Source organism: Chroicocephalus ridibundus, chromosome 8, assembly GCF_963924245.1.
Source record: "Chroicocephalus ridibundus chromosome 8, bChrRid1.1, whole genome shotgun sequence".
Lineage (NCBI taxonomy): Eukaryota > Metazoa > Chordata > Aves > Charadriiformes > Laridae > Chroicocephalus > Chroicocephalus ridibundus.
This window is the reverse complement of record NC_086291.1, coordinates 41935386-41962201: the sequence shown is the minus strand read 5'-3', so window position 1 is coordinate 41962201 and position 26816 is coordinate 41935386. Positions and strand designations below refer to the sequence as shown.

The window sequence follows — 26816 nt, the reverse complement described above, 5'->3', positions numbered from 1 at the left end:
ACATCGCTAGTGAAACATGCACACCTTTTCCCTCTGTAGATGCACAAGCACATCACACTAACGGTCCCTCAGATATTGTCACGGGCTCTAAGTCTATTATCCATACCAAAACTTCAAGGCTCTTACCCAGGCACCAGCTCACACCTTGGGTCTTTACAGATGTGTCTCCTCCCACTCTCTCGCTAGTTCAGTTTGAAGTTCCCTAGTGAATTACAAATGCACAAACATGCAGGATTAGATTAATTAGTTAAGATTAACTAGGCAAAAACACACACAAATTTTGGGCTTTCCAGTTGCTGGTACCCAGACCTACAGGCCCCTATGACCCATGCCTCCTTCTTGGGAGCCCAGCAGTGCCAGTCTGTTTATGAGGGAATGCATTTGGCAAGCGCTTGGATAGATGATGTTTCTACCTCACTCTTGGGAAGCCATAGAAGAAGCTGGTACCAAGTGCTTTGCTCTCATTGATGTTTAGATGGTCTCTCAAGCCTCCAGCAGCTCCCTGACACTGTTGAGCTCCAGAGAGCTTCACATGTACTATACACGGCCATTGCTCTTGCATGGAAGTGGAGAGCACTCAAGCTAGGTCACACCTCTTCTTTCTATGTGAGTTATGTGCAGGAGAGATCATTCCTTGGCTTTCTTCTCTGTCAGAATCGCTGCCACAACAGTGTGAAGGCAGAACTACCAGGGGGACGGATCCTAGATGCTGTTCTTGTTGCATCTCTAAACAGCCTTTTCTGTATTCTCTAAAGACTCACCAGGAGCCTGGTTATGAGGAGAAGATGCATCTGGAAAAGGGCAGCACAGCAGGATAAACTCTGCCAAGTCTAAAATTAAACTTAAGAGGGCTTAAGAGATCAGTTATACAAGATAGCCAAAAATAACTTAGAATAAATCCTAAGAGGAACAGTGAAAGCGCTGCTGACATCTTCAGTTCTCAGCGAGATGCATGTCTGCGTGTTGAAGTATGAATGTGGTCTATAAATACCACCAGTGGTTACCATTGAAAATGGAGGAGGGGTTTCCAGCGCTCCAGGAACAGGAGCAACGAAGGGAAGTGTTCCTCATCAGGAAGTTGCAGTTGTGGTTCCTACCACAACCTTTAGCGGTAAGCCAGGCAGTGGAAGCGAAACGACCTCCTTCTAGGCTTTTCTCTGTCTCTAGTCTACAGTCACTCTTTGCACTGTGGCCCCAAAAGGACTTTTCCTGGACGCTCCACCATTTTCAGTCCATATTATTTAAATTGGAGGCCTCAGCCACAGCCAGCTCTCCTAGGAGAGATGGTGTTCTGGGCAAGCTGACTTGAGGGAGGACGAGGATGCACATTCCTCCAAATAGCCTGTGATCCCACTCTCCGTACCCTGCCCGCAGACAAGGCGCCTGCAGCCAAACACTATGGTACCATCAGCTTCCTCAGTACCCACACGAGTCAGAAAGACTTCATACCTTGTCAGGTATCTGAAAGGCACCGTGTATCTCCAGCTCCCAGAACAGCCTGTGCAGTTTCTGTAGCAGTCAATGCTGTTCCTCTTTGGCTGTCTTGGGGTAACACACTGGAGTCAGGTATTTCTTAAAGGTTTCCAGTAATACAACTTCAGATTCACTGCACCCACAGGTGAGAGATGACTCTGTGCTAGCCAGATTGCTTGAAGTCAGGTTAAAATAAAACTGTGATAAAAGTAATAGCTTATGTCTGGAAAAAAAAAAAAAAAACAAACCAAAAACAAAACAAAAAAAAACAACCCACAAGACCAAACCCAAACCACAAATCCATATGGCTAGAATGAAAAATCCTGCTTAATCTGCTTATATCAAGGCCAAATTTAAGGTCACTCTCCTTATATTCTCTTGATTTTATGTCAACGCATTCCTGACGCACCTCCTGCCCTAAAACTCAGAGGCTCTGGATGAGAATGATGCCTACATGCAGCACAGTACCTTTTATAGTCCGCCTGTTTTTCTGGATTTCTTGATCAGGGGCCTAAAGTACACCATGTGTGAAAAGAAGCTGAGAGAGCTGGGCTTGTTCATGTCCCTACAAATAGAAGGATGACTACAAAGAGGACAGAGCAGCTAGAGAAGTTCAGGTTGGGCATAAGGAGACACTTCTCCAGAAGGGTGGTGCAGCCAGAGCAGGGGATGATCTCCATCCTTGGAATCACTGAAGAATGGGTATCATTATCCTTGAAGTATTCCATGAGCTGGCTGGGCAAAGTCACAGCTGACCTGATCAGGTCTTAGCGATAGTCCTGCTCTGGACAGGAGGCTGGACAAGAGACCTGCAGGGCCCCATCAACACAACAGCTCTGGCATGCTGTGATTTCTGTGATCCACCAGGTATCTTTCAGTCTGTCTGTCCCAAAACTTAATAACTTACTCATCTGACATTCCTTCTGCTCAGACATGGACTGCCCTACCTACCTCTTTTGAAACAGAGATGGTGCTCGATCAGTCAAGTGTCCGTTCCTTTTCTTGACTGTCCCCTTGACAATGCCTTGATTCACAGGGCAGAAGTCCCTCCCTATGCCATGGAGATATTGAAATGTTCATTTCAATGTCAAGTGAACCTTTTATAGCAACATACACGGAGACAAACAGACTACAGACTATGTACACAACGCTTTTAGCATAGGTTTAAAACCGCAAAAAATAAATAAACGGGGTAATAATAGGATTATAATAATAATAGATTGTTGTTTCAGCACAGCTATCATTTGAATAGTTACGTTTATCTCAATCCTGCCAACAAAGACACCAGAAAGATTAACATTTTATATTGGTTTGTACATATAATTCATTAAAACTCAGAAAAAATTAGACACCGACTTCAACATCACTACAGCATTTCACTGTTTATTCTTTTTTTAATGGCTCACATTTCCTAAATAAGTCTTTTAACTGTGCAGTTAAAATTGAGCAAAACTAATAAAAAAAAATCTCCTCCTGACGCTGTCTTTGCAACAATTGAAGTCTTACAGAGTAAAATGGATTCTTGGCCATTACCTCTGGCAGGCATGCTCTGATTCCTCGAGGCAGGCGGGCTACTGGTCACCTTGGAACATATCACAGTGAAGGAAAGACAACACTTGGTGTATGGATGCACCTAGAGCAGAGGGATTATTTTACAACCTCTTTGATTGCCTGACAAAGTAAAAACAAAAAAGAAAGGTCAATACATCTACCTGTAAGATCCATTTCCTGCTCAGAAGCAATAGACTTCTCAAAAATATCTGCAAAAATAGAGGTGGAGTCGTAGAGAGAGAAAATTTAATTTACAACGATAAAGGGGTGCAGCAGCCACAAAGCAGAGGGAGTGGCACAGGGCTGAGTGATGGTCATGGCAAGGCATTTGCCTGCTTTTTAAGCAATTTTTTAGAAATTCTATACAATTGCTTAGCTTGCTTTGTGCTTCAGGTGTTCTCTGTCCCAGTCACATGTGTCATATGTACCTCTTGAGACATCTGTGCCCATGGCACTGGGAGGTTCGGTCAGACCCTGGTGGGGCACAGGCATTGTCCTGACAATGAGAAGGAGGAGGGCAAAAGCGCAGGTGAAACAGGCCTGTGCCCTCCCAATGCTACTCCATCTGGAGTGCAACACTATTCCTGGCCTTGGGAAGGAGCAGCACTGACCCAACAGGGACCCAGCCATCAGAGAGAACTTTGTTCTTCACTAACTGTATTTCATACTCCTGATCAAGGGGCTGTAATCCTAAGGGAGAGCCCAGCCTTGTGAGCATAGCGGCTTTGGTCCAGGCTGGAGGCACGGGTAAACATCTGCTCTCTGTGTGGGAAAACCTACTGGTCCTGTGGAGTATCAGGTGGGAGCGACGGCAGAAACACCAGTCAGAAAGAGGAGGTAGAGTAAAACCAATCAACTTATGTCTCCTAAAATAATCCTTTTCTTTTAAAGGTGAAAAATGTCGAAGTTTTATTGACCTTGCCCCGGCTTCTGAAAAAGGTAAGACAACATAGTCAAGGTTTCTTCCCATTTTACAAATTGCATCAGTATTGTTTCTAGTCGTACTTTAGTGCCAGGGGAAACATTACTACCTAAGCACGCAAGGACCTACATGTCATCCAGATTACGTACAGCCAGGTGGAACAAATGCCAAGGGTTTAAGAGAGCTGTTTACTCGGTTTATGCAGATCTGTCATCTCTCTGATGCATTTTCTCTTCATTCAGCTGATTTTTTTTTCCAAGAAAATAAAGATTTATATTTTAATACAGACACTTCCCTTCTTCCCCTAGTAAGGAAGGACATGCAATACGGTTTCCTCAGGCCAGGAGGACATTTGTGGTCAGAAAACTGCAGTCACAGTACCAAACGGCTCTTTGTGAGAGGGAATGCTGTAAATGCTTGTTTGCTTGATTTGCCCTCGGAAAAAAAAATATATATATTCAAGTGCACAGAAAGAGGCAGGCTGCAAAGCTCTTCTTTACCCTGGTATTGGAGTTGTAAATTCTCAAGAGCAATTTAAGCCACGTTTCAAAATAGTATTTCTCTGGAAAAGAATGGGCAGAGTTCAATTAACAAACAGGGCAGCTGAGCCCGTCCTGCTCCCAGCTGGCAGCAGAGCACTCTGCCCACAGCTGAAGAGGGGCACGAGCCCCGCAGTGTCCTTCACGCTCATAATGGGCTTGGATGATGAAAATTCATGTTTGTGTGAAGCAGCAGTATATTTTGTTAGATCACTTGAGACAATTACAAAACCTTTGGGGCATACGGTACCTTCATCAGGTCTGACAGAGAGGCAGTAAGTGGCGTAAGGAACCATTGTTCTTAGTTTGTCTGAATTGCTGGTCAGCCGGACAAATTGAAAGAGAAGGGCAATTACCATTAATAAAGCGGTGGGGTATTTCAGTGAGAGAAAGAGTAACAGAGACAGTCTCTGTGAAATTCATTGTAAGTAAACCTAAACAAATTATGCACGTAAAGGAAGAACAATCCTGGGATTACTGCCACTAATGGGCTCTGAGCTGAATTTACACACACAAATGGGACCTTGGGGTATAACCGTTCTTATGAAAGCACTAGGTCAATACTCAGCGGCGGTCAAAAACCAAACTAATCTGTTAGAAAGCATTAGGAAAGGACTTGAGAACAGAGCAGAGAGTACCCTGTTGCATGAGGACTGTATACATTTGAAAGCTTCGCCTTTATATAAAACATAGTGTGGTATTTTGTCCTTTTTAGTCCAGCTCACAGAACAGCAGCAAGGATAATCCCAGTTCTGGAAGGTGCTGTACAAGGATGAGACTAAGACTCTTCAGCCCGAAGGAGAGACATGTAAGAGGAGAGATGAGGGACACTGATACAGGTGTAAGAGGAACTGAAAGGGCAGCCTGGGGAATGGTAGCTCACTGCCTTTCCCAGTGCAAGGGCTAGTGGACACTGCATGACACCTTCAGGAGACAGACTCAAAAGAAGCCTGATGTGTCTGTTAAAGAGGCAATGGGATGGTTTTGGGCTTTATCCATTTTCTCTGCAAGTTCATTATGGTGCATAATGCTTGGTTGCATCACCCACACGCTTCCCAAAACAGCAGTAGTGCTTTACTTAACTATTTCTTTTAGTTGTGTGAAACACTGTCAGCAATTTTTTATAATTGAATTTTAGAGTTGCTACACGATGTCAGTGTGTATTTCTAGACTATTCTATTTTTCCTTTTTGAGGAAAGAAGGCTCTTTTGATATAGTGGTATAAAGAAACTTAGACCTATATCTGATGTCTTGCCCTGGAGTTGTAAGGCGTGTCGGCAGAGAGGGGAACACTCAGTCAGAGATGGAAAGTGCTGACCAGCTGACTGATAAACAACCGTAGATCAAGTTGGACACCGCAACATAGTTAATGTGAAATTTTCACCATCAATCTTGTACTGTGCAAAGATACTTTCATCACATATGCAGAGAAAATTGCGTGTCAATGATGCTCAACTTACTTTCACAGCAGAATTCAACTCCTGATTTCTTTTCTTCTCCTTCCCAGTTAAAAAGAACTTCCTACTCCTTTAATTTCTTCATCCCCTCACTCAGCATTGGCTTTAGTGGTCATAGGCTTGTCAGCTACCCAGTTACTCCCAGTTCTGGGACAGAATCTTGATTCTTCTTCCAAGTAAATGAGATATGATAAAATACATTGAATATAAAATGTGGAGCTCAGTTATACAAATATGTTGCGATTTTCACAGTACATTGTGTAACTGGAATTTTTGGACTACATTTATCTGCGCAATGAGACTTCAGCTCATTCAGTTGCCGCACACATTCTTAGCATCACTTAACACTAAAATGCAGTTGTTCAAAGTTTTGAATATCTAAAAAGCTTCCATGCAGCTACTGCAACTCAGCACTCAGGCTTTCTAAAGTTTTCTTTTCAGTTGATTTTCCCTGATGCAAAGACGACTTCTGTCTAACCAACTTCCAAGCTAAATACAGGCTGTTGAAGCCAGTGCCTATTCCTGAGCACATCAGCTTCCACTTTTAAGGCATGCTAAAAGGACACCTAAAAACAAACTTAGTCTAATTGTGTAGCCAGTCTCTTCTAGAGTCCCTCACCAATTAACAGCAAGTCAGTACAAAACCTCTGCATGATATTTAAACCCTTCTTAGTATAGGAAAGCTAATCACCGAAACATTCACAGCAAAATAAAAACATCTTTGGTGAGGCCTAGCTACATCCTTACCACAAATCTTGCATTGATAAAAGAAAACGTTTTCTATTCTTACTGTAATAATGTAATAGCTTATGCTTGAGCTTCCTATCTGTAATCCATTTGTTCTGATCTCTAGTGTAGCTGGATACTCTATTTCTGATCTGTTATTATACCCTTTGCATATATTGCACCGATGACATCTACTAAAAGGAGGCAGCAAAATTTGGGGCAAACAGACCCACAGTATGGTATAAATAAGCATTTCCAACCCACACTAGGAGAGCTCTTCCCCGTGTTTAAGGCAGCTGCCAACAATCTGTCAGAACCTTGTAAGCCTAACATGAATTTATTAGCTATTGCTGATTGTTAGTGCCAAATCTGCTTAACAAAATCAGCTTGGTGATGGTAGATAATAACTAGGAAAAAAAACACATTTTCTGTGTCCACAAATATTTCTTATGACAGCTCCCATTCGCTAGCAATAAAGGATGCTAGGGCAATAGCTGGTTATGTCGGCCAGGACTTTTAATGGGCTCTCACAAAGCAGATGTTGTTGGCTCCCATGATGTGTGCTATTTTCTAATTTTCATTACGGATGCGAGTAGCAAGATAGCAAGTATTTCCAAAAGGAGTTGGAAGGAAACTGCTACATTAGGCTAGGCCTGATCTTTCAGTTCTGAATTGCTCCTGGGATCTTCACAAAACTTAATCCAAGTTTTATTCCTGCTGAGTATTTTGGTGTCCAAAGAAGAAAAGGGTAACCTGTTTAGTGAGGGACACTTGTGCATTACACTGAGAAGTACACTCAGTTTTCAGCTACTTGGTCCATTTTTGAACGCAGCTTGCAGCCTTTCCTCTCCCCTTGGGCTGTTGAAAACCTTGCTAAATCAACTTTCTGTTGGTCTCCCTGATGCAGTGCCCATCCAGAACACTCTGACTGGGACACACTCCACCACCCTCCTCCTTTCATCGTACCTTTTGGGTGCACCTTCTAGCTCCCCTTCTCCATTGCTTCAAATCTGGGCCCAAGAGGAATTCCAAGAGCCCCTGGAGAATACATTTAAAAGGAAGAAACCAAGGCCAGATGTTATGTCTGGAAAACGTGGCACCACAGTGGAAAGCAAAAGGTAGCAATATGTCCCATCAAATGATCTGATAAATGACTTCACTGACTAGCATAACACCGCAGCATTATATATATACATACACACACACACACACAGAGGTCTGTTCCTCCCCTGCCTAGAACTGTGTGGGGATTTGAACCCTCGCATTCTTCTATAAATGCATAAACGTCAGCTGTTAACTACAGCGCCACAGAGAGCCAGAGGATGAGGAGTCATGACCAGCTAAACTCCTCATGTAAGGGGAGGCTGAGATATATACAGTGGAAATCAGTTGGAAGCAGCATTTTTGCTGGAAGAACTTTGCTGGGAAAGAGCTAGGGCTTGCAGGAAATGTGGTGCCCCCAAGAGTTTTCAGGATGGTGTTCACGGGGGCTGTGACCCAGGCACTTTCCAAACACCTGCAGTGCCTGCAGCACGTATGCAATAAAGTGCTCTGGCCAGAGGAATCCTGTTGGGAAGCTGCTTCAGGAACAGGCTCAAAGGTCGGCTCTGGCTCAAAATTTAGAGTTGGGCACACCAGCTTAGGACAGGATTCACAGGACAAACTCCTTACAGCTATGGTACAGTCTGATCTAAGTTACTCTAATGCTCTGTAGGACCTCACTTGGTTCAGCTGTGATACCTACAGAATAATACCCACAATGAATGGCAAAGCAGCAGGTGATAAGCAACTGCTTATATTGCATTGCTTTCTAATTATTTATAGGGAAAGACACATGCATAAAATAAGACTTTTTAGAGACCATGGAGGTTGAGGCAAGGCAAAGCCTTGCAGAAGAAAAATGCTCACTGCTAGTGAGCACTTAACGGTCCAAAATGTTACAGGGGACTTTTTAAATCAGAGGCTGTACTGGCAGAGGTAGGAGATGCCTTCTGCTTGTCCTCTACACAGCTCATGATCATGCATCCTGTAGAGATGAAGCAATAAAAATGCTCTATTGTTTAAAAAGTAGCTGGCAAAACTAAGATGGCACATGGAAAACAGCAAATAAAGAAATAAAGTCTCACCTAAACACAGCACGCAAAAAGAGAAAGCTCAGCCAAACCTATACATGCTTCTAAGCCAGCACTACAACAGCAATTAATGAGAAGAGAAACTAAATGCCTGATTTTAATGGATACTGACATAATAGGTGTACCAGAAATTTGATGGGAGAAAGATAATTAGTGGGACAATAACGTCTTGGTACTGATTACACTGAAAGACAAAGCAGATGTCGTGTACTAAAGCTGAATCAGAAAAACAAGGTAATGTCATTAATAAGCAAGACAATCTCTATGGATGGATTCCACACTCAGATAAAAAATAACGAATTATATTAGTGATCACCCGTTGGGGCGGTTTACAGCAGCAGGGTTAAACTCGGTATCAAAGAAGATATAAGGACAGAAAGCAAAACAGTAGGAGCAGATTTCAAAACCCCATGCATTAACTGAGAAAATGTCACACTTGGTATAATGTAGAGATTAAAATTTGGACAAACTTTATGAGCATGGAGAAATTCACTGGGGAAACTTATAAATCTTGACTTATTCCTGAGTGGTATGGCGAACTTGGTTCAAAATGTTAGTAAGAAATACCTTGTAGCTGTCACTAACATAGACAAATTCAGCATCCTTGCAGAAGCAACAAAAGTTTAAAAAAAGTTGTGAAGAAGAGAAGGTAAGAAAAACAAGAGCTGATGAAACAGAAATTAACACGTTCAGCTAAAAGGACAAATGGAGTGTGAAAACTTTAAAGATACTAGATATATTACAGGCATCTAAACTATACACAAATCTTTCTTTCTCAGTCACGGAGTCAGTGAAAACAGCAGATAATATTCAGCCTTGATAAACGCAAAGTGGTGAACATGAAGAGTAATCCTACCTTTACGTATATAGCAATGGGTTCTGAATTAGCTTTTACCCCTCAGGATAGAGTTCTTGGAGTGATGACAGACACTTCTATGAAAACATTAATTCACTGCTCTGCAGAGATTAAGAAAAGATGAAAAAATATTAGGATCGTTGTAGGAAATCAGGAACAAAACAGAAAAGTCACCATGCCACCGCATGTATTCATGATGTACCCACCCGCAGCACTCTGTGTGTACCTCTCATCCCTCCCCTGCCAGCCCCAGCTCAAAAAAGTTATGAGAAAATTTAAAGAGATAGCAAGGAGGTTTTGACAGTTATGGTCAAAGATAAGGAATCCTTTTTTATGAGAAGGGCAACACAGAACAGATTTCAGGCTGGAAAAGGGATAAATGAAACTCATAACAGCCAGGTTTTGTGTACTGGGTAGCTGTTCCTCAGAAGAAAAAGAGAGGATAGATCTTCTAAAAAGACCACTTAGAGACCTGCATCCAGTGAAAAGAAATGTAACTGTCTCTCCCACAAGCATTGTATGCTTTCCAAAATAGTCCCCATTGTCTTCTTGAACATTTTGTATTCTGCTTACATTATTCTTAATAGATCTGCAACAGGGTATACACATACCCACACAGACAAGTACCAGTGCACTTGTATTACGAGAGTTATGATTAAGTATGCAGGAAAAAAAAAAAGTCTTACTAACATTTTATCTGTGTTTTCTTACACATCTATTATGAATCATTGAAGTTATTATTACAAACTAATTGGATATACAAAGATGAAGCCATGCTTAATAGCAGAATTCAAGCTAAATTCCTAAAAGGAAGCAATAGGCTTGCTTTTCATGCTGGTGATGCCAAAGGCATGGAGGACAGAGTCTCTGCTGTGGGAATGCCACAGGGTCTGAATGTAATTCATTTCTCAGCCCAGTGCCGAGGATGGAAGCACATCACAGCCCCTGCCCTGCAGCTCCATTTAGCCCAAATATATTTATTAAGACACAGGGGATAGTCCTGCTTTAGAGTGTTTTTCATGGTCTTTTCCACTATATTACTCTACTGTTTTCGCACTAGGAAAAAACATAGGCACAAAGATATTCCACAGCCTGCTCAGTGCCCAACACAGGACTAAATTCAGAACCAAACTCAATGTCAGAACCATAAAAAGTCATAGAAAATACATCATCATGTAGAAGAGAATCATTTTATTTAGCTCACAGCTCCACCTCACCTTTCAAAATAGAGACCAATGAAGAACTAGAGCTAGACAGAACCAAGGCAGCTGGCATTTCTTCTCTCAGCTGAACAGCTTCTGGTGATTGTGTTTTTCTCTCTTGTTTGGTCTCTCATGTTTGGCAAACTGCAATCTCTTGTCTGGGTGCTGGCTCTTTATCTATCTTGACTAAGATGTTTTACAACAACAGATAGTTTTAGGTATCTCTGATGGCTTTTAGGATCATGAAACTTACTTTGTTTTGGAGGAACGTCTCTCATAGCTTTGTGGTCTACTTCTCCCAGTTTTTTTACACTGCAGCAGAAGAGGAGCAGGCAGATGGTCTGATATTATGAGTCTGCATTAACCAACAGATGGGCTGACTGCTCAGAGCGGAGTCCCTCCGCCAGCCACAACAGCATGCTCAATGTTTACTCCTTTCACCATTTTTTATTGATCACTCCAATATTTCTGGCTTGTAATTCCCACTATTGGAGCAGCAGAGATGAGCAAATGACTAAAACCATCAGAATGCAACCGGAAGAGAAAGCATGAGATTTACATGGCCCTTTCAAGCTTACTTTAATGCTTTTCCCAAACAAGATACACAACATTTCTCAATGTGTACCCATTTGTGTTTTTTCCCCCTCTCTCCTCTCTTGCACTGAATGTGGAGAGATTAAAGTAAGACCCAGGTGTCAGTTCCAACATAGTGGGTAGGTCTGGAAAAGCAGAGCAACAACAGCCAGAGTCAAGAAACATAAGGACAGCAAATATAGACCAGGAGGAACAAAGCAGACAGGACCAAAAAAACGCAGAGAAAATGCCATTCTACATAAGTAAACAGAATATCTTAAAAATCAGTAGCGCAAGAAAACCGAACACCCATTAGGTCTAGGGAGCACTCACTATAAACACCAGCATCTATTCTGTGTTTTGCAGCTGCCAGTGTGCTCTCAGCATCACACTTTCAACTGTAGAATTGAGTATTAACGAAATAACTAGATTTCCCCTGACGTGGCAGACCATTGTGGGTGCCACAGGCTATGGATGATCATCAACTTGCTGAGAACTAAGTCTCAATAATGAATAGGGAAGTGCAAGAGGACCATTAGGGTCACTCTTTCCACAGCAAGCTTCTCCCCTTCCCAGGAAGGGTGACAAGGGCCTGCCCCCAGTCTTTCAGCCACTAAGAAGATACGTTCTGGGTCCCTCACACATCATCTAGCTCTAGCACAGTAACTTACAGAGAGGACTTAGAGTTTCATCATCAAAAAACAAATGAAGGGGAAGGATCCGTTCCCATCGAGCACACAGGTGCTCTCCCCGCCATCTCCAGTGCAACTATTATGTTCATAAAGCAGGACATACAGACCTGAGGCTGTCAAAGACAAGTGCCCATAACTTTTTGTTGCTGGTAACAAGGGTGACAACTCCCCCATCTCCCTGGCTGCCGCAGCATGCATGGAGAGCAAGAAAACCAGTGAAATATTTTTGCCCAAAGAAGGAACAAGACCTGCACCATGGCTTTCTCCATGAAAATTCACACCACCCAAAGCCCAGTTTTTCCCTCATACATGGTTCTTTTCCTGCTACGTTGGATGACACCTGTCTAGTCGGCTGTCACAGCCTCTTGTGGTTTCCCTGTGTTGTTCAGCAGTTCAGGGATCTCGGGGACAATGACGGTGAACCATGGGCTAACAGGAGCACTGTCTTCCTCAAGTAACAGCATCAGTGTCTGGGGCTAGCAGCAGTGTCAATGAGGAGGTGAGAAGGATGCACACTCTCTGGGAGAGCATTGCTTGGACACTGGTGTCTCTTTCAGCAGCTCAGCAATGTCCTTTGGGTCCTTTGGACTCAGCTTGTCCTTTGGGTGCAGTGCTCTGGATTTCATCTCAATCAGGTCTGATAACCTCAATAGTTATTAAGGACCACACAGTGCTCAGCTCCACTGTTTTCTAGCACATAAAGGTGTTTTGTTATATCATAAAGTGTGATGTAAAAAAACCAACAAACAAGCCCCAAAGCGTCCACCTGCTTTTATCAGCATTTCTAAGGTTGAATTGACAGAGGAGTGACTTGAGATGATGTCTCATCATAGCTCAGACTCCTCTCACTATTGGAGCAGATGTGCAACACTGAGTTATGAGGAACGTGACAAGTATAAACCTTTTCAAGATCTCTTTGGCTGTCTGCACCATTGTCCGGTCTGATTGCTTGCTCGAGGACAGCATGGCACAGTGTGACAGGTCAAATGAGGCTGCTTTGGTCAGATCCTCGAACTGCTCAGCCAAGAGGGCAGGTCTGCTATGAGAAGGGCTGGTGGGCAGTAACCACAGAGCATCTTCAGCAGGGAGCAGAGACTGAGGCAGTAGGTGTTTCTAAGGAGGATGAAATCCCACTGAGGCATTCTAAATATGAGCTTACCCCAATTAGGAAGCTAATTTTCTGTCTGAAAGGGACCTCAGAAATCAATACGGACTCTGGACTATTGCTTCTTGGGCGTTGCTCAGGGAACACTGGGGCTTTCAGCAGGCAGTGGCACATAGCTTGGCAGGTAATACATTAATTTATGGGCGCTTTTATGCTGGCATAATTTCCAAGCCACTAGCCAAAATGCATGACTAACATTTTCATGCACACAACTCCTGCCTATGCTGCATATAACATAGTTAACATGACTCAGCATTCTCCTTCAGGAATAGCAATATGATTTTCCCAGAAGAGACCCTTTACAAGCAAACAGCTCATGTTTATGGATTAAAAATGCTTTGAACTCTAACAGCAATTTCTCTGTTGGCCACCTCTTCAGTGTTGCCTTGAGAACACGTACTAATATTGGATCTTTGACAGTCATTTTCATGACCTGACCAGCCCAGAGAAGTAGCCAGAAGGGGATTTCAATATCATTATTTCATCTGGAGATAGGACCTCACAATCTGGCATCAGAAACCGTTGGCATACTGAGCTGGCACCAAAAATAAACTTTTCCGATTTGCTGACAAGTTTACAGTCATACATATTTAACATAAAACTCCATGGCAGCATGTGAATGTAGGCGATAGGAGGTATAGATGTGTATTTCAACTCTCTAGAACTGGTTTGTTGGCTCTATTAATCTCAGAAGCACAACAGTAATTGAAATTATGGTTCCAGAAACAGCAGCAAATGCTTCTTTATCATCCTGCACATAATCTCTTTCAGATGGTATCCAAGTTCTTGGTATTTCAGTCCAAATTCTTAATGAATCTGCGAATGGCTTTAATAATGCAGCAGAAGACAACTAAGAATCATCTTTCCATGTTGTGGGGAAAGAGCACAGAAGAGCGTGTCAGTAATTTCTTGACATCCTTGAGGTCAGAAGCTCTCTCATAGAAAAGTTGGAGTCAGCAACTGCTGCTTTTTTTGTGCCAGGAAATTGCAATGGATTTGAACAAAGCATGCTTGATGCTTTGATATGTATTTTCGCTCAGGGTATTGTGAATGGTCCTCAGTTTTTCTTACTCCGAAGGAAAAAGGCCAGATACATACCAACAGCACAACCTCTGACAACAACAGCAGTTACCCCGGTTTCACATTTATACTTCTTAACTTAGATACCAAACAGTCAAAATCGGCTCAAAACTCCTGGAAGTCACTAATCACACTGTTCTTTGGATTCCTTAATCAGGAATTCACTGAAATGTGGTACAATGCCTTGAGTTCTTCTAAGCAGGATTTCTATTACTTTTTCAGAATTCCCATTTCAAAGCAAAGGCAGCATTGGAGACTCCCAACTCCGAGTGCTCCTTGGTGAGAGGTAGTAGCATGTTCATTTACAGTGCCTTCCCGGTGATCAGGGCTGACTTGAAATAAATTCAAGTTTGTGAAGAACTTTTGGGCCCTGAGACTCATTACAGGCTGAGGTAAAGTTTCTTTACCTCACTGTCAGGAAAATATTCAGTTTGGTTCATTCATTCAGAATTGTCTGCAGCATCCCTTTGTTACCATGCTGCCTCTGGCAGATGCACTTAACGTGATCACCAGGTTTGCAGAACTGCACTCTGTATCTATAAATCTTTCAAAATGTTGATGCTGCCCTCCACTGCCTGACAGCAATGAAGGAACTGATCTTGTCAGCTGGTTCATGATGTACTTGAGTTCCCAAGATTTCAGCGACCAGGTGGGTAACAGTTATCTTTTCAGTCACTATGGAGAGTACATTCACTTTGCTTGGCGTTCCGGAAAATGAATTTCCTTGGCATGTAACAACACTCATTCAGTGGCTAAGTCCATGAGGAGGTGGCACTGATGCTTCTCACCATGAACCTTGTTCAGGAAATAACAGTAGCTCAGAGACGTGAAGAAGTTCAGTTATGTCCCAGCTAATTTATTGATCTCCTTGAGAAATCAGAATCTCTGTACCACAACAGAAACACAGATGAAAAATGTGCTTTCAGCAGGGCTATGTTTTCACATTTTAGGCAAAGCTGGTAATCATATAGAGTGCAATCTGTCTTGAGATCAGACGATATGAAGATGATATGATTCCTTTTGAGGTAGAAGTCCTATGATGTCAGTTGGCATATGTGAGTCCCAGCTTTGCCATCTCAAGTTCCAGGTGAGCAGCTCAGCCCAGTACTTCCAGTGCTTTCGCTTCACAAGGAGGTTGTCCTGAAGATGGTGACCCCTTTACCAGGAAGAGCTTCACAGTCTGTGGTGTTCAGCTGCAGAACAATCCCACCTGCGACATACAGTATAATATCTGTGGGGCAGGAGCAAAGACCCAAAGTGGCCCACAGTACACAAAAGTAACTCTATCACTGTCGGCAACACCATCGAGGATGTGATAGACTGGTTGGTGTAGAAGCACCAGAGTAAAAAATGGCAGGATAAGGTGTATTGGAATATCAGGTGTTGATGGTACTGAGATCAGTGGGTCATGAGGATCCTAGTGCCCATCTACCTGCAGCTTCTCAGACACCAGGTTGGGAGATACAGAACACCAGGTAAATCATGATGTGTAATACAGACGTGACAGAACAGCAAGACAGATCACGGTCACCTCCCAGCCGGGACAGAAAGGAACATGCAAACATAGCACATCTTTGCTGACCTACGAAAAGCCCAGAAGACATGAGAAGGACTCAACAGCTGGCATCCTCTGTATTCTTTCAGGGAATCCTGGAAAGATTGACTGAATACATGCATCTTGGTGCTTGCACGCTGGATGGACTCCTTGCACATACTTGTGCTAGTGAGAATGTGTGCACAGGAGTGTAAGTGAGATCAGTTTTGATTTAATTTTATTTTAAATTAAAAGACTCTCCTAAGAGGTCTCGCATTGCTGCCATGATGTCGCAGCATTATTTCCTACAAGGAGAGGAAGGATGACACATCATCCAACAAATGCTGCCCATAGTAAGGAGAAAGCGGGTGAGAACCCAAAATCTTTCTGAATTAACAAGGAACGTCCTTGGCATAACAGGCGCATCCCAGCTGAGCTCTGTACGCAAACCTACAGCACTTTCTCCGCACACCTAACACTCGGTTTGATGAAGCGGCAAGGAAAAAGCATAAACAGGACAAAGACCAAAAAATGAGAGGAAGCAGGTGATTTATATGAACACAGACCCTCAGATACAAGCCAGCCAGGTAGGAGTCTCCAAATGAATCAGGTGCTGACTCTTCTGAAGGAAAGATTTTTTCACAAAAGCTGAGTTAGGCCAGACAAATCCCTGGAGCAGAGGACACAGGCTGGTGGGAAATACGAGAGACAGAAAAGGTGACAGCAGAAAAGACAGACAAAGAGAAAAGTCCTCTGGAGAGCTTCTTCCCTGTCACCTGGGATGACTGAGGTCTGCTGAAGAGAAGGAGCTCTCTTCTTTGCAGAAGGAGGCTGTAAGAGATTGTAAGTGGAAGTAAGTGATGCCAAGTGACTGCCTCATGAATCTCATGTCGAGAGAAGAACAGTGGGAGATCACTTCACCATCAGTACAGGACAGAAAGACACTGTCTCCTGAATTAATAACCTGAATCAACTGTTCTGCTTCTGAAAGCCACAGGAAGATGCAAAATCCAGATACAGCTTGCATTTTCTGGTTGTTATTTCAGATGAAATTCAAAATCAAAGCAGGCAGGACAGGACATACTCAAAACTATGCAAACACTGCATGTGGGACAATTTCACACACATTAAATGCATTTTAAAAAGGCACAGAGCAGACAGTCAGTGTACACCATGAAATAAGACACGAGAATTAGACATAGAGTTCCCTTCCAGATAGGCTTGAAAAAGAAGAAAGAACTGCTTATGCCTTCCATGGGAAACTCACCCAGCCTTTGTGTCTCATTGGAAAAAGGTTTCACAGAGCAGCAAAACTCGTGTTTCACTGAGCTGTTCATCACAGCTATAGTTCAACTTTGCTTTTACTCCAGCTACCCCTGCCCCAGCTAACCTCCTCCCTCCAGTTGTTCCCCCAGCACATTAGACCCAGCAACTGTGCAATTAAAAAATCATAGGATGATTTAGGGTAGAAGGGGCCTCTGGAGCCTTTAGTTCCAAGCCCCTGCTGAAAGCATATCCATTAGATCCAGCTGCTCAGGGCCGTGTCCAGTGGAGATTTGAATGTCTCCAAGGACAGAGATCCCACAGCCTCACTGGGCCCCTCTTCCAGTGTTTGACTACTTTTTTGCTTAGCTCAGTCTGGAATCTCTGATGTTGCACATTTTCTCTTATCCTACCCCTGTTCAGCTCTAAGAGCCTAGTTCTGTCCTCTATACCCTTCCATTAGGTAGTTGTAGACAGCAAGACCTTTGCCTTCTTTTCTACAGGATGAAAAGGTGAAGCTCTCTCTGCCTTACCTTGTACTCCACATGCTCCAGCCCCCTGACACTTCCTCACAGTCCACCATGCCCTTGCAGCTCTTCAGATTACGACAAGCCTTCTCCAGCATATCAGGTTTGAAGATCTCCTTGCAAGATTATCCTCTTGGCAAAACCACCTCTGTCCCATTTGACCAGGTGGAATCCCATTCCTCTCAGCAGTCCTCGTTCCTCAAAGAGGGGCCTGTGGTTAGAGAAGACAAGGCACTCCCTGTGACACCAGCCACATAGTCAGCGTTCCTTCCACCTGTTCCTTTCTCCTTCACCGTCAGGATAAAGAACACCAACTGAGCCCCTTGTGCCCTCCACCCTCATGTCCCAGAGCCCTCCTGTTGCTCTGAATGTGCACAAGGCTGCTTCTAGCAGCATCCCCTCACTTGCCTTCTGGACGTGGGCCATCCCATAGAGACATATGTGCATCTCTTCAGCTTCCTATTATTTCTCAAGGACACTACACTTGCGTCTACAGCATCCAGCTTCAAGCACTCTTTCACAGCTGGGCAATAGAGAAGACCTGTACACAGCTGATGTACATCAACTGAACCCCCAAGCCATCAACCAAACTCCAGATCCCTTTCTGCAGCGTTGCACTCTAGCCTGTTTTCCCCCAATCCGGGAATTGGATTGTACATCCAGGATTACACTGTCCCAGGAGCAGAATCCAGCATTTGTCCTTGCTAAACTTCATAGTGTTGGTGATTTCCCAGCACTCAAATCTACCGAGATCTCTCTCTAAGGCCTCTCTGCGCTCAAGGGACTCAATGTCTCCTCCTAATTTATTATCATCAGCAAACTTTCTTAACGTGCGCTCAACTCCTGTGTCCAGGTCATTGATGAAAACAGTCAAACTACAAGGGAGCCCTGAGGAACACCACAAGTGACTGGTCACCAGCCTGATGTCACCCCATTAACTGCAGCTCTCTGAGCCCGACCCTTCAGCCAGGTGCTCACCCAAGGAAGCAGAGAGCAGAGCCCCACCACAGTCTTGAGCTGTAGTCACTGCTGTGGCACTGCCCAGCAGCGAGTATCCTCAAGAGTCGAAACAGGGCAATAAACATCAGGGCAGATACGTCATGTATTACTCTTTCAAGTTTGGGATGAAACATTTATGAATTAGAGCTCGTTAGTTAGGCCTCTCTGCTGCCTCAATTTATAAGTCAGGTTTACATAATCTAACTCTCTTCAACTCACACCATTTCATCATTCTCTTGTCATAGAAAGTTCTGTTTGTGAGAAAGTGAGGCAAAATCCCTTCTTAATCCTGCTGTATCGCAGAACAACACGCTTGCTGTCTCTCACACGTATTTCTTTTTGGGAGAGTGTGCCAGTTGCCCTGATACCTAGTTGACTAATAGGAGTGAGATAAACAGCTGTTTGCTGTTGATAGATGCAATATTACACATGAAGTCACTGAGGAATTAAAAGGTTTATTTATTACTGTCTCTGCAGTATTGTTTAATAACTCAAAAGGTCAGATACGGTACCAACAACTAATAGCACATATTAATTAGTTGCAATTATAAAAAGACAAGTTCCCAGAAAAAAATGCAATCATCCTGGTCACTAAGAGGACACTCAAGTATTTGATAAAAGTGAGGCTGCATAAGCTGGTTTGATAAGCTCAACTATAGGCATTATCACATGTATGTTCTTACAGTGAGGAGAGAACGTATTAATGCAAGCGAAGCCTGTAGCAGTCTCTATGGTTACAGATAACGTTTTCTAATAGAAGCCATTGTCTTCAGATGCTTAACTTCCCATGTTTCAACTGCTTAGGCTGAAATTTTCCATCACTGCTCGTTGTTTCCAGGTGAATTCTCTAGCAATCAGGTTAGCAAATGTACTGAAGAATTCTAGCAGATTCTCCTACTGAAACAGCAACTGGAAATCTGGCAGGAACTCAATATTATCATGAGTTACCATCCTCGCAAATTTACCCTATGGGTTGGTGTCTTTAAAAGACTCAGCGGATCCTGCTAAAAGGTTTGTGCTGAAATTTCCAAATGTAATATCTACAGCGGATGAAGCAGTCTCATCTGGCCACCACCAAATGCTGCCAGAACAACTCACCTGCAGATGACGCAAAGTCCTGCGGAATGCACGGGTCCAACGGGGCGCATCAGCTCTGCCCGTCACCCGAGGGGTTGTACCTAAGGGTTGAGAAAACAGAAGGCAGCCCAAATTTTGTATCTGCAGCTCTTCGGCTGAGTATGTTATAAATAACTGGCTCCACCCCACAGGTATCCTGGCAGGTTTTGTAGACAGTCGCAGGGGCAGAGATCTGTGCAGTGGATCCAAACACGCTGGGTCAGAACAGTCATTCTGCAGGACACCAGTTTCTGGGAAAGAGAGTTTCTAATAACAGGCCTCAACACTATGTCGTGACAAGCGTTTTAAAACCTGGACTGAGAGGTATCCAAGCCTGTTCATCTCCCACCTGCCCATACACTTACAGTAATATCACCGCATGAGTGCTAGGTTCTGCTCATCTGAACCATGACACGGGGACAGAAAATGGATTCTGGTGTTCCACTTTTTGGCTCACAGGAGCCAAGAGGTTCAAGATATACCCAAAGAGGTCCTTTAGCCAAGCCAGGATCTTAGGCAACAGCTTGTTCTTTCTGCAATATATTTACCACCCTGCCATTATTCAAATCATCATTCACCACTTTTTCTATTTTTCAGAGTTTGGGTGGTGGTTTGCTAAATTTAAACTTTCTGATAACCCAATTACTCCTAGATATTCCTGATTTCCTAATTAATTTTTATCAGCTTTACCTCTTGAAAGTACTTACCGAATCAGTGACCAGTTGCTGCTCTTGTGCGTTGCAGGTGTCCTGTGGCTATCAGTAGTATCCGAGGTGTTATACATCATGCTGTTAGTCGTCGGATTCAGCCTTATGTGCCTCGAGCTCTTTCATTCAAGCAGTGTGATAGATGGGCTCAAGTTAAATGCCTTTGCTGCTGTCTTCACTGTCCTTTCAGGTACGAACCTTCCCTTTCCCTTTTGCCTGAGGAGCCAAGACAAAACTCCTGAAACTGTGAAAGAATAAAAACTGGGGGTACAAGACTTCTTTTCCCCATTTAACTATCACATTTTTCACTACAATTTTTTGTTCCTTTGGAATGAGGAATGCATGATAAATTTGCCTCTTGCCAGTAAGAATTGGAAACACGTATTCCTGGTTTCACAACAGCAATGCAGTCATTAGCCTCCCCCTAGCCCACGCGGCCATCCCATACCCATAGCCTGAGCATCCATTTTCAGCATCGTCACACTGATGAAAAACATATAGTGTTGAAAATTCTTTTTTCTCTGTTAATCCTAAAAGCAGGTGATGGCTTGATGCTTCAAGCCAAAGAAAGAAGCCCATCTTGTTCATCAGCAAAATTGAGAATGAAAAGGGTTCTAGTAATCTCACTTTGGAGCAACCCCAAGAGTAATTAGGGGACATGTACATCTCTCAGAACAAATATTTCAGGCTATTTTCATGCTCGGTCAGTACTTGGAGCCCTTCAGCGAACGAACCTGAGGAATTCACTTCTCTAGAAGAAGTTATCAAATCTAACCGTGTAATTAAGTGCCCCTTCGCTTCTGTGCTGGCTGAAAACTCCCCTTCCCAGGATTTATATGAGCAACAGCCACAGCTGGCTTTTGTGAGCACTCCTGCATGGATCTCTCTGGCAGAAAGGACTTCTGCAATAAAAGTGCATTTTATTCTGCTGTATTTCAGGCTGAAAGAGATTATAACGTGCAGTGTACGTTTTTGCAAAGGATTTTCTATCTTCAGGGATAGCTTCAAATTGTGAAATACAGTTAGTGGTATAAAACTTAGATTAGAAGTGGAGCTAAAAGGACAAAAAAAAAAATCAAGTAAAAGTTGCCAAGGCATATTTTTCAGATGAGGATGTAATTTGTGTTTTAAAAAAAAAATCTCAGTTCATTTTTCAAAATCAAACTACGTGGAATTCTTCAGGATTCAAACAATTATCTCTGTGCTGTTTCTCTTTCTCTTCACCATTAACTGCAGTTCCAAGTTTTGTAAGAATTACGAAGTTTTCTTTCCTACACATCTTTCTATTTTTATTTTTCCTTCCCTCTTTATAAGTACATTGCCACGATGTTCCAAATATAAAGCTTAAAATTTTACAGAGAAAAGGGATAGAAAAACAAGAAGCAGCAAAAAAAACCCACCAAAACCCCCAAACCACTGCTAGCTGGGTTTTTTTCAGCGACAGAGATCTCAGAGGGAAGATGACAAGCCTATTTATTTAATCTTAGCATATTTATAATGACACAGCTTTATAGAAATCAGATAACAAAGAAGACTTTGCCTTGGAGCAACACACCTCTCATTAAATTCATGCTAGAATTCCCTCCTAAAAGCGCAATGGGATTTTCATATTCTCATAGCTCAACATCTAAAGGTTACAAAAAATTACTCTAACAGTGTGGCCACTTGTTGCTGTTACTTAATCTGTTGTGAGTCATTAAAAAAAACCCCACAACACTGACATTTTGGTATTCTTCTACAAATTAAACAACTTAATATAAGTCTCTCGTGGAATATTTACAATAAAGCATTTCAATTAACATGATATATTCCATAAATAATATTTTAGTAAAGGTATCTGAAAATGCTTTAAAATAGATAATCTTTTCCAAATTTAGTCCCTTAAGCTCTCCTAGAGACATCTCTGGTACAGCAAGGCTAATGATCTCAAGCCAACTATAAAGGTCAGTGTTTCCACACTCCCAGTCACTCCAATCCACCATTTTACCGGGACTTTCCACCGTGAGCATCTGTTGCCCTGGTCCCCAGGTGGGTGGGCATACAGGCATTTTGCCCTCTTTGTCCAGCCTTAAGCAGCTAGTCAGAGGAAAAGATGGTCTTGTAAATACAGCCTTTGTTGATTTATGTTACAGGCAGGCCATTTTATCTAACATGTGACCATTAAATGTACAACGTAAAATATCATAGGGCATCCCCACGTAGCGCTTGGCAAAGTATGTCTAAAATAGACCAAACCAATGGGTGGCATCAGGAATAAACCAAAGCGAAAGCGCATGAAGCGGCCCAATGAAAGACAGACTCGTACTGTTTTGCTATAGCTTGTAGATGGCACAGTGCCACTGACAGCACAGCCAGGTACCTGTCCGCCCCCGACCCTCCTCCCCACTAAGCAGAAAAAGCAGTCAGTGCCACTTTTTCACTGTGATCCCTGTGTTGCAGCAGGACTTGCTGATGACCTCCTACTCACCAGCATCAGGGGACTGCCATCCTGGCCTCCCACGCAGCGAAGGGGCTGAACATTGCTGAAATCCCGTTAAGGTTTTGCACGACAGGAAAGAGCAGACCAGCCTTGCTGAAGCCGGTCCTGGCCGTGTCCTGATGGCTCTGAGTGACTATGACACGTCTCAGGACAGCCTGTAATATTTTATTAAGGTTGAAAAATTACTGACAGTAGGTATATGAACAGCAAACCCCAGACTTAATGATCAACGCCATAACTGTCAGCTGGAGAAAAATCCACTGATTTAAAAAGTACAGCAAGCTCCCTATGCATTCTGAAAATTAAATACAGCCAGAAACAAGCAAGGTGTGTACTGGTTTGCTGTGCTCCCATTAGGCCGCCCACCCTGCCAAAACATCATTTCTTCCAATGTGAATTGCTCTTTCCACCTCCTAACTTCCCAGCGTGTGACACTGACATGAAGCCGCTGAGCAAACCACCACAGCTTCTTGTAATAAACTGTCTTCTTTCAGCCTCTGCAGTTGTTTGTATCAAACACGCCATTTGTCTTGCTGAAGGTCCTGCTTAACATACCCACAACACAAACATGACATTCCCCGACTCCCCTCCCCCAGCATTGCCCTGAATCATCCACATGGCTGGTGAGACTAATGAAGCGCTTTAGGCTCTGAAAGTCAGAAGGAAAGAAGAGACAAAATCCGTGTCTGAGGAGGGAAAATCAGGATCTTCCATATGGAGGAAGGGCAACTGTGGAAAAAAGTAGGTGGTCAGAGATACCAATAAATGGCGACTTTGGTTAAGGAGCAAAGTGTACCATATGGGCCCATGTTGTACCCCACTGTGGCAGAATATCGGTATTTCAAAGTGCCTTGAACTGTCATTGCAGCACAAGGGGCTTCTGACATCTGTAGGTCCAAGGTCTGTTTGGGAAGTGATGATCCTGCCCCACGGTTTACCCAACTGCTGGAACCCTTTCGTGAGCTTAGCTGGGAGCATCACTCTGCACCATCCGGGCACTAAAGCAGACACATCCCAAATTATTGCAGCCAGAAAATTCTCCAAGCTGCTACTGGCCACCACTTCTTGGAAAGTTTTGATCATCCTCAAAGGGATGCCTAGGTGTAAAAATTCAGGCATTTTTTTCTGCTCAAGCTGAAGAGCCATGCTGGCCAGAAAAGTGGCAGAGCAAACTCAGTGATCTAACTGCAGCCCCGTTCTCTAGCATCGCGGTGAGCAGAGTGTCTAATACACCGTCTAATCTTCACCCAGTTGTAATTATCTCAGCAAAATATAATGATGTCACAAAAGCAAGCATCATCAACATTGTACCATCAAAAGTATGCCTATCGTAATCCTCTCTCCACACATCATCGGGAGTGCTGAGTTAGCTTCATTGTGTAACTCCCAGGTGTTTTATAACTTTCAAATTTATAAATCTTAGCAACTGTTCAGATAAAATATCGTTGTTTGGTGTTAACACATTCAATCTTGCATTGCCTAGAGCAGCCTCTCTCCTTATTCTCATACCTGAGGCCTGTCTGCGCTGGGCTAAGTGCAATAACTTGTGGGTGGCATACCCCTGTTTTGCAGCAGCAAGGTTGGTGGCGATGCTAATTGTGCAACATTTTCTTCAACAATTTTCTTTCTTTAACTCTTCTCATAATTGAGAATTCAGTATGATGTAAAATAATGAGCTCTCAGTCACACCTTTCCTCTGCCCATGCAGCTCCCTCCTCCACAGTAGAATAGGAGGCATAAAAGTACAACAAAGACTTTTTTGGAGCTTTCAAAGCACTTCCAGCAGTAGCTATCTCAAGAATTATAAAAAAAACATTAGCACAAAAATTGCTATTATAATCCCTGCTTCTCAGGTCTCTTGGGGATGGTGGCACACATGATGTATACTCAAGTTTTCCAAGTGACAGTCAGCCTTGGGCCAGAGGACTGGCGACCACATTCATGGGACTATGGATGGTCCTTCTGGTAAGTGTCATCACCAGTTCATATCTTTTCATTTTGGAGTTTTTCCATCAGTCTGTTGGGAGATTATACGTATCATCTCAAATTTTCAGGAACAGGCACATGAATTTCCAGCTGCCAAAATGCTAGGAGCAAAAACCCACCAGGGCCGTACAATTGTTGAGGTGTTAGAGGACAGTTATCAGTGACTGTGCAGCAGCAGCAGCTGTGCGCATCAGCAGGTACACAGCATTTGTAAATAAACACCAGCCACAATTACCAACACAGATTGAGCACTCTCATTAAAGTTCAATTTAGGTACATAATTGCCATGGCATTTCAGAGACTTTTAACTTTTTTTTTTCGGTTTTGTTTTGTTTTTAATTAATGTCTCAGTTGAACCTTACAGTGCAAATTTTAACACAACCGCAGAGGAAGGCATAGTGCTCCTGGCACCATGATACTTCCCTGTGGATTGTGGGGAGAAGGCTTGGGAAAATGGACACAGCATTTTGGAGACTGTTTTTATTTTGTTTTTTAACCTTTCCCATGTATCTTCTAAAAAATCACGTAAAAATAATTTGGCCAAGAGACATCGACCGTGTTATATTGCTTGCAAGCTTATAAGAAGCTTAACAAGAATAGGAGCCTGTGGAGAATAGAAATACCTGCAAACAACATTCGCATCCCTCTAGAGGCATCAGCCTCTTCGGATGGCTGGGGAAAATGCTTTCTTTTTTTCATTTCTAAATATAGCATATTATTTTTGTTCCATCTCAAAGCAGAGACAACAACCTTTGCTAACACCAATAAATAAGTACACGTACTCCTTATGCACAGCACTGCGGGGAATTATTAGTCTTTCCTTCTCTCCTCACTACACTGTGTTTCCTGGGAGGAGTTACTAACATTTTAATAACATGTTACAAAATATAAATCCCATTATATTTAAAATAGATCTTTTGTGTATCAACAATGAATATCGATTGCGTATGATGGTGAACATATAAATATACTGCATTCATATCTTTATAATATTTGTATAAATATTTATAATAATTCTGTCATAATAACTGTGTAATGATTAATATATTTAAATAATGAGGTGTGTTCTCTATTACTTTGTCTTCGGTAATCTATTTTATAATTTACTGCAATACTCAAAATTCAGAATGCTGTGAAATGTCTAGCATGATAAAGCACTCATTATTTTCCTTCACCTTGTGGAAGACAAGAACCCCCATGTCTCAGAAGGGGCATCAGAGGCTGGTGGGTGCCGCAGGGGGTTAGGAGCCCTCCCTGGCCCCTCTCCCTGCCTGTGCTCCGGGCTGTTTGGAGCCCAGCACCTGTCCTGCCACGGCAGCTCTCGGCGCTGCCTGGTCACAGAACAGACCTTGCACCCCCTGCCTGCAGCTCTCCCCAGAGCCAAGGCACAGCGGGCTTTCCTTTAAAGACCAGGACTGACCCTGGAGGATGTTGGAGATACCCACAAGCAGACAAATGTGTGGGAGTAACCTCAGGTCTTCCCATATTCCTCAAGCAGGATCTCAGCTTCACTCTACACAGTCACTGTTGGCTCACCCTCATTAAAGCTGAGCTCTGCTCAAGCTGTTGCTGTCACAAAGCAGCTTCTCAGATTTGGTGATCTCTCTCCCTCCCCTAATACCTTCCAAGGCAACATACTTACCTATGCAGGATGATGGGCAAGGTGCAAACATCGACTCAGCAACAGCTCCCCCAGGGCAGACATGAATAGCAGCAGTATTTCAGCCTGCAGTGGTGCTCAGCAGCCTGAGGAAGGCCATGGGTTTCCTCACGCCACGCCAGTGACTGGTAGCAGACCTGGCAAAGGAAGGTCTGAAAGTCAAACGCAGCAAACCCA

The 26816-nt window shown here is 43.2% G+C and overlaps 1 protein-coding gene across 3 annotated transcripts in view; it reads left to right on the top strand.

Annotated features, from left to right (window-relative positions):
• GSG1L (GSG1 like) overlaps positions 1-26816 on the top strand; it is a 58162-nt gene that overhangs the window by 13346 nt on the left and 18000 nt on the right. For 2 of the 3 annotated variants that reach the window (XM_063343886.1, XM_063343887.1), the window contains exons 2-4: positions 3916-3963; positions 20552-20704; positions 24847-24958. In XM_063343886.1, coding sequence (XP_063199956.1) covers positions 3916-3963; positions 20552-20704; positions 24847-24958 — 313 coding nt within the window. The remainder of the gene's footprint in view (positions 1-3915; positions 3964-20551; positions 20705-24846; positions 24959-26816) is intronic. The other variant, XM_063343885.1, reaches the window with a different exon arrangement.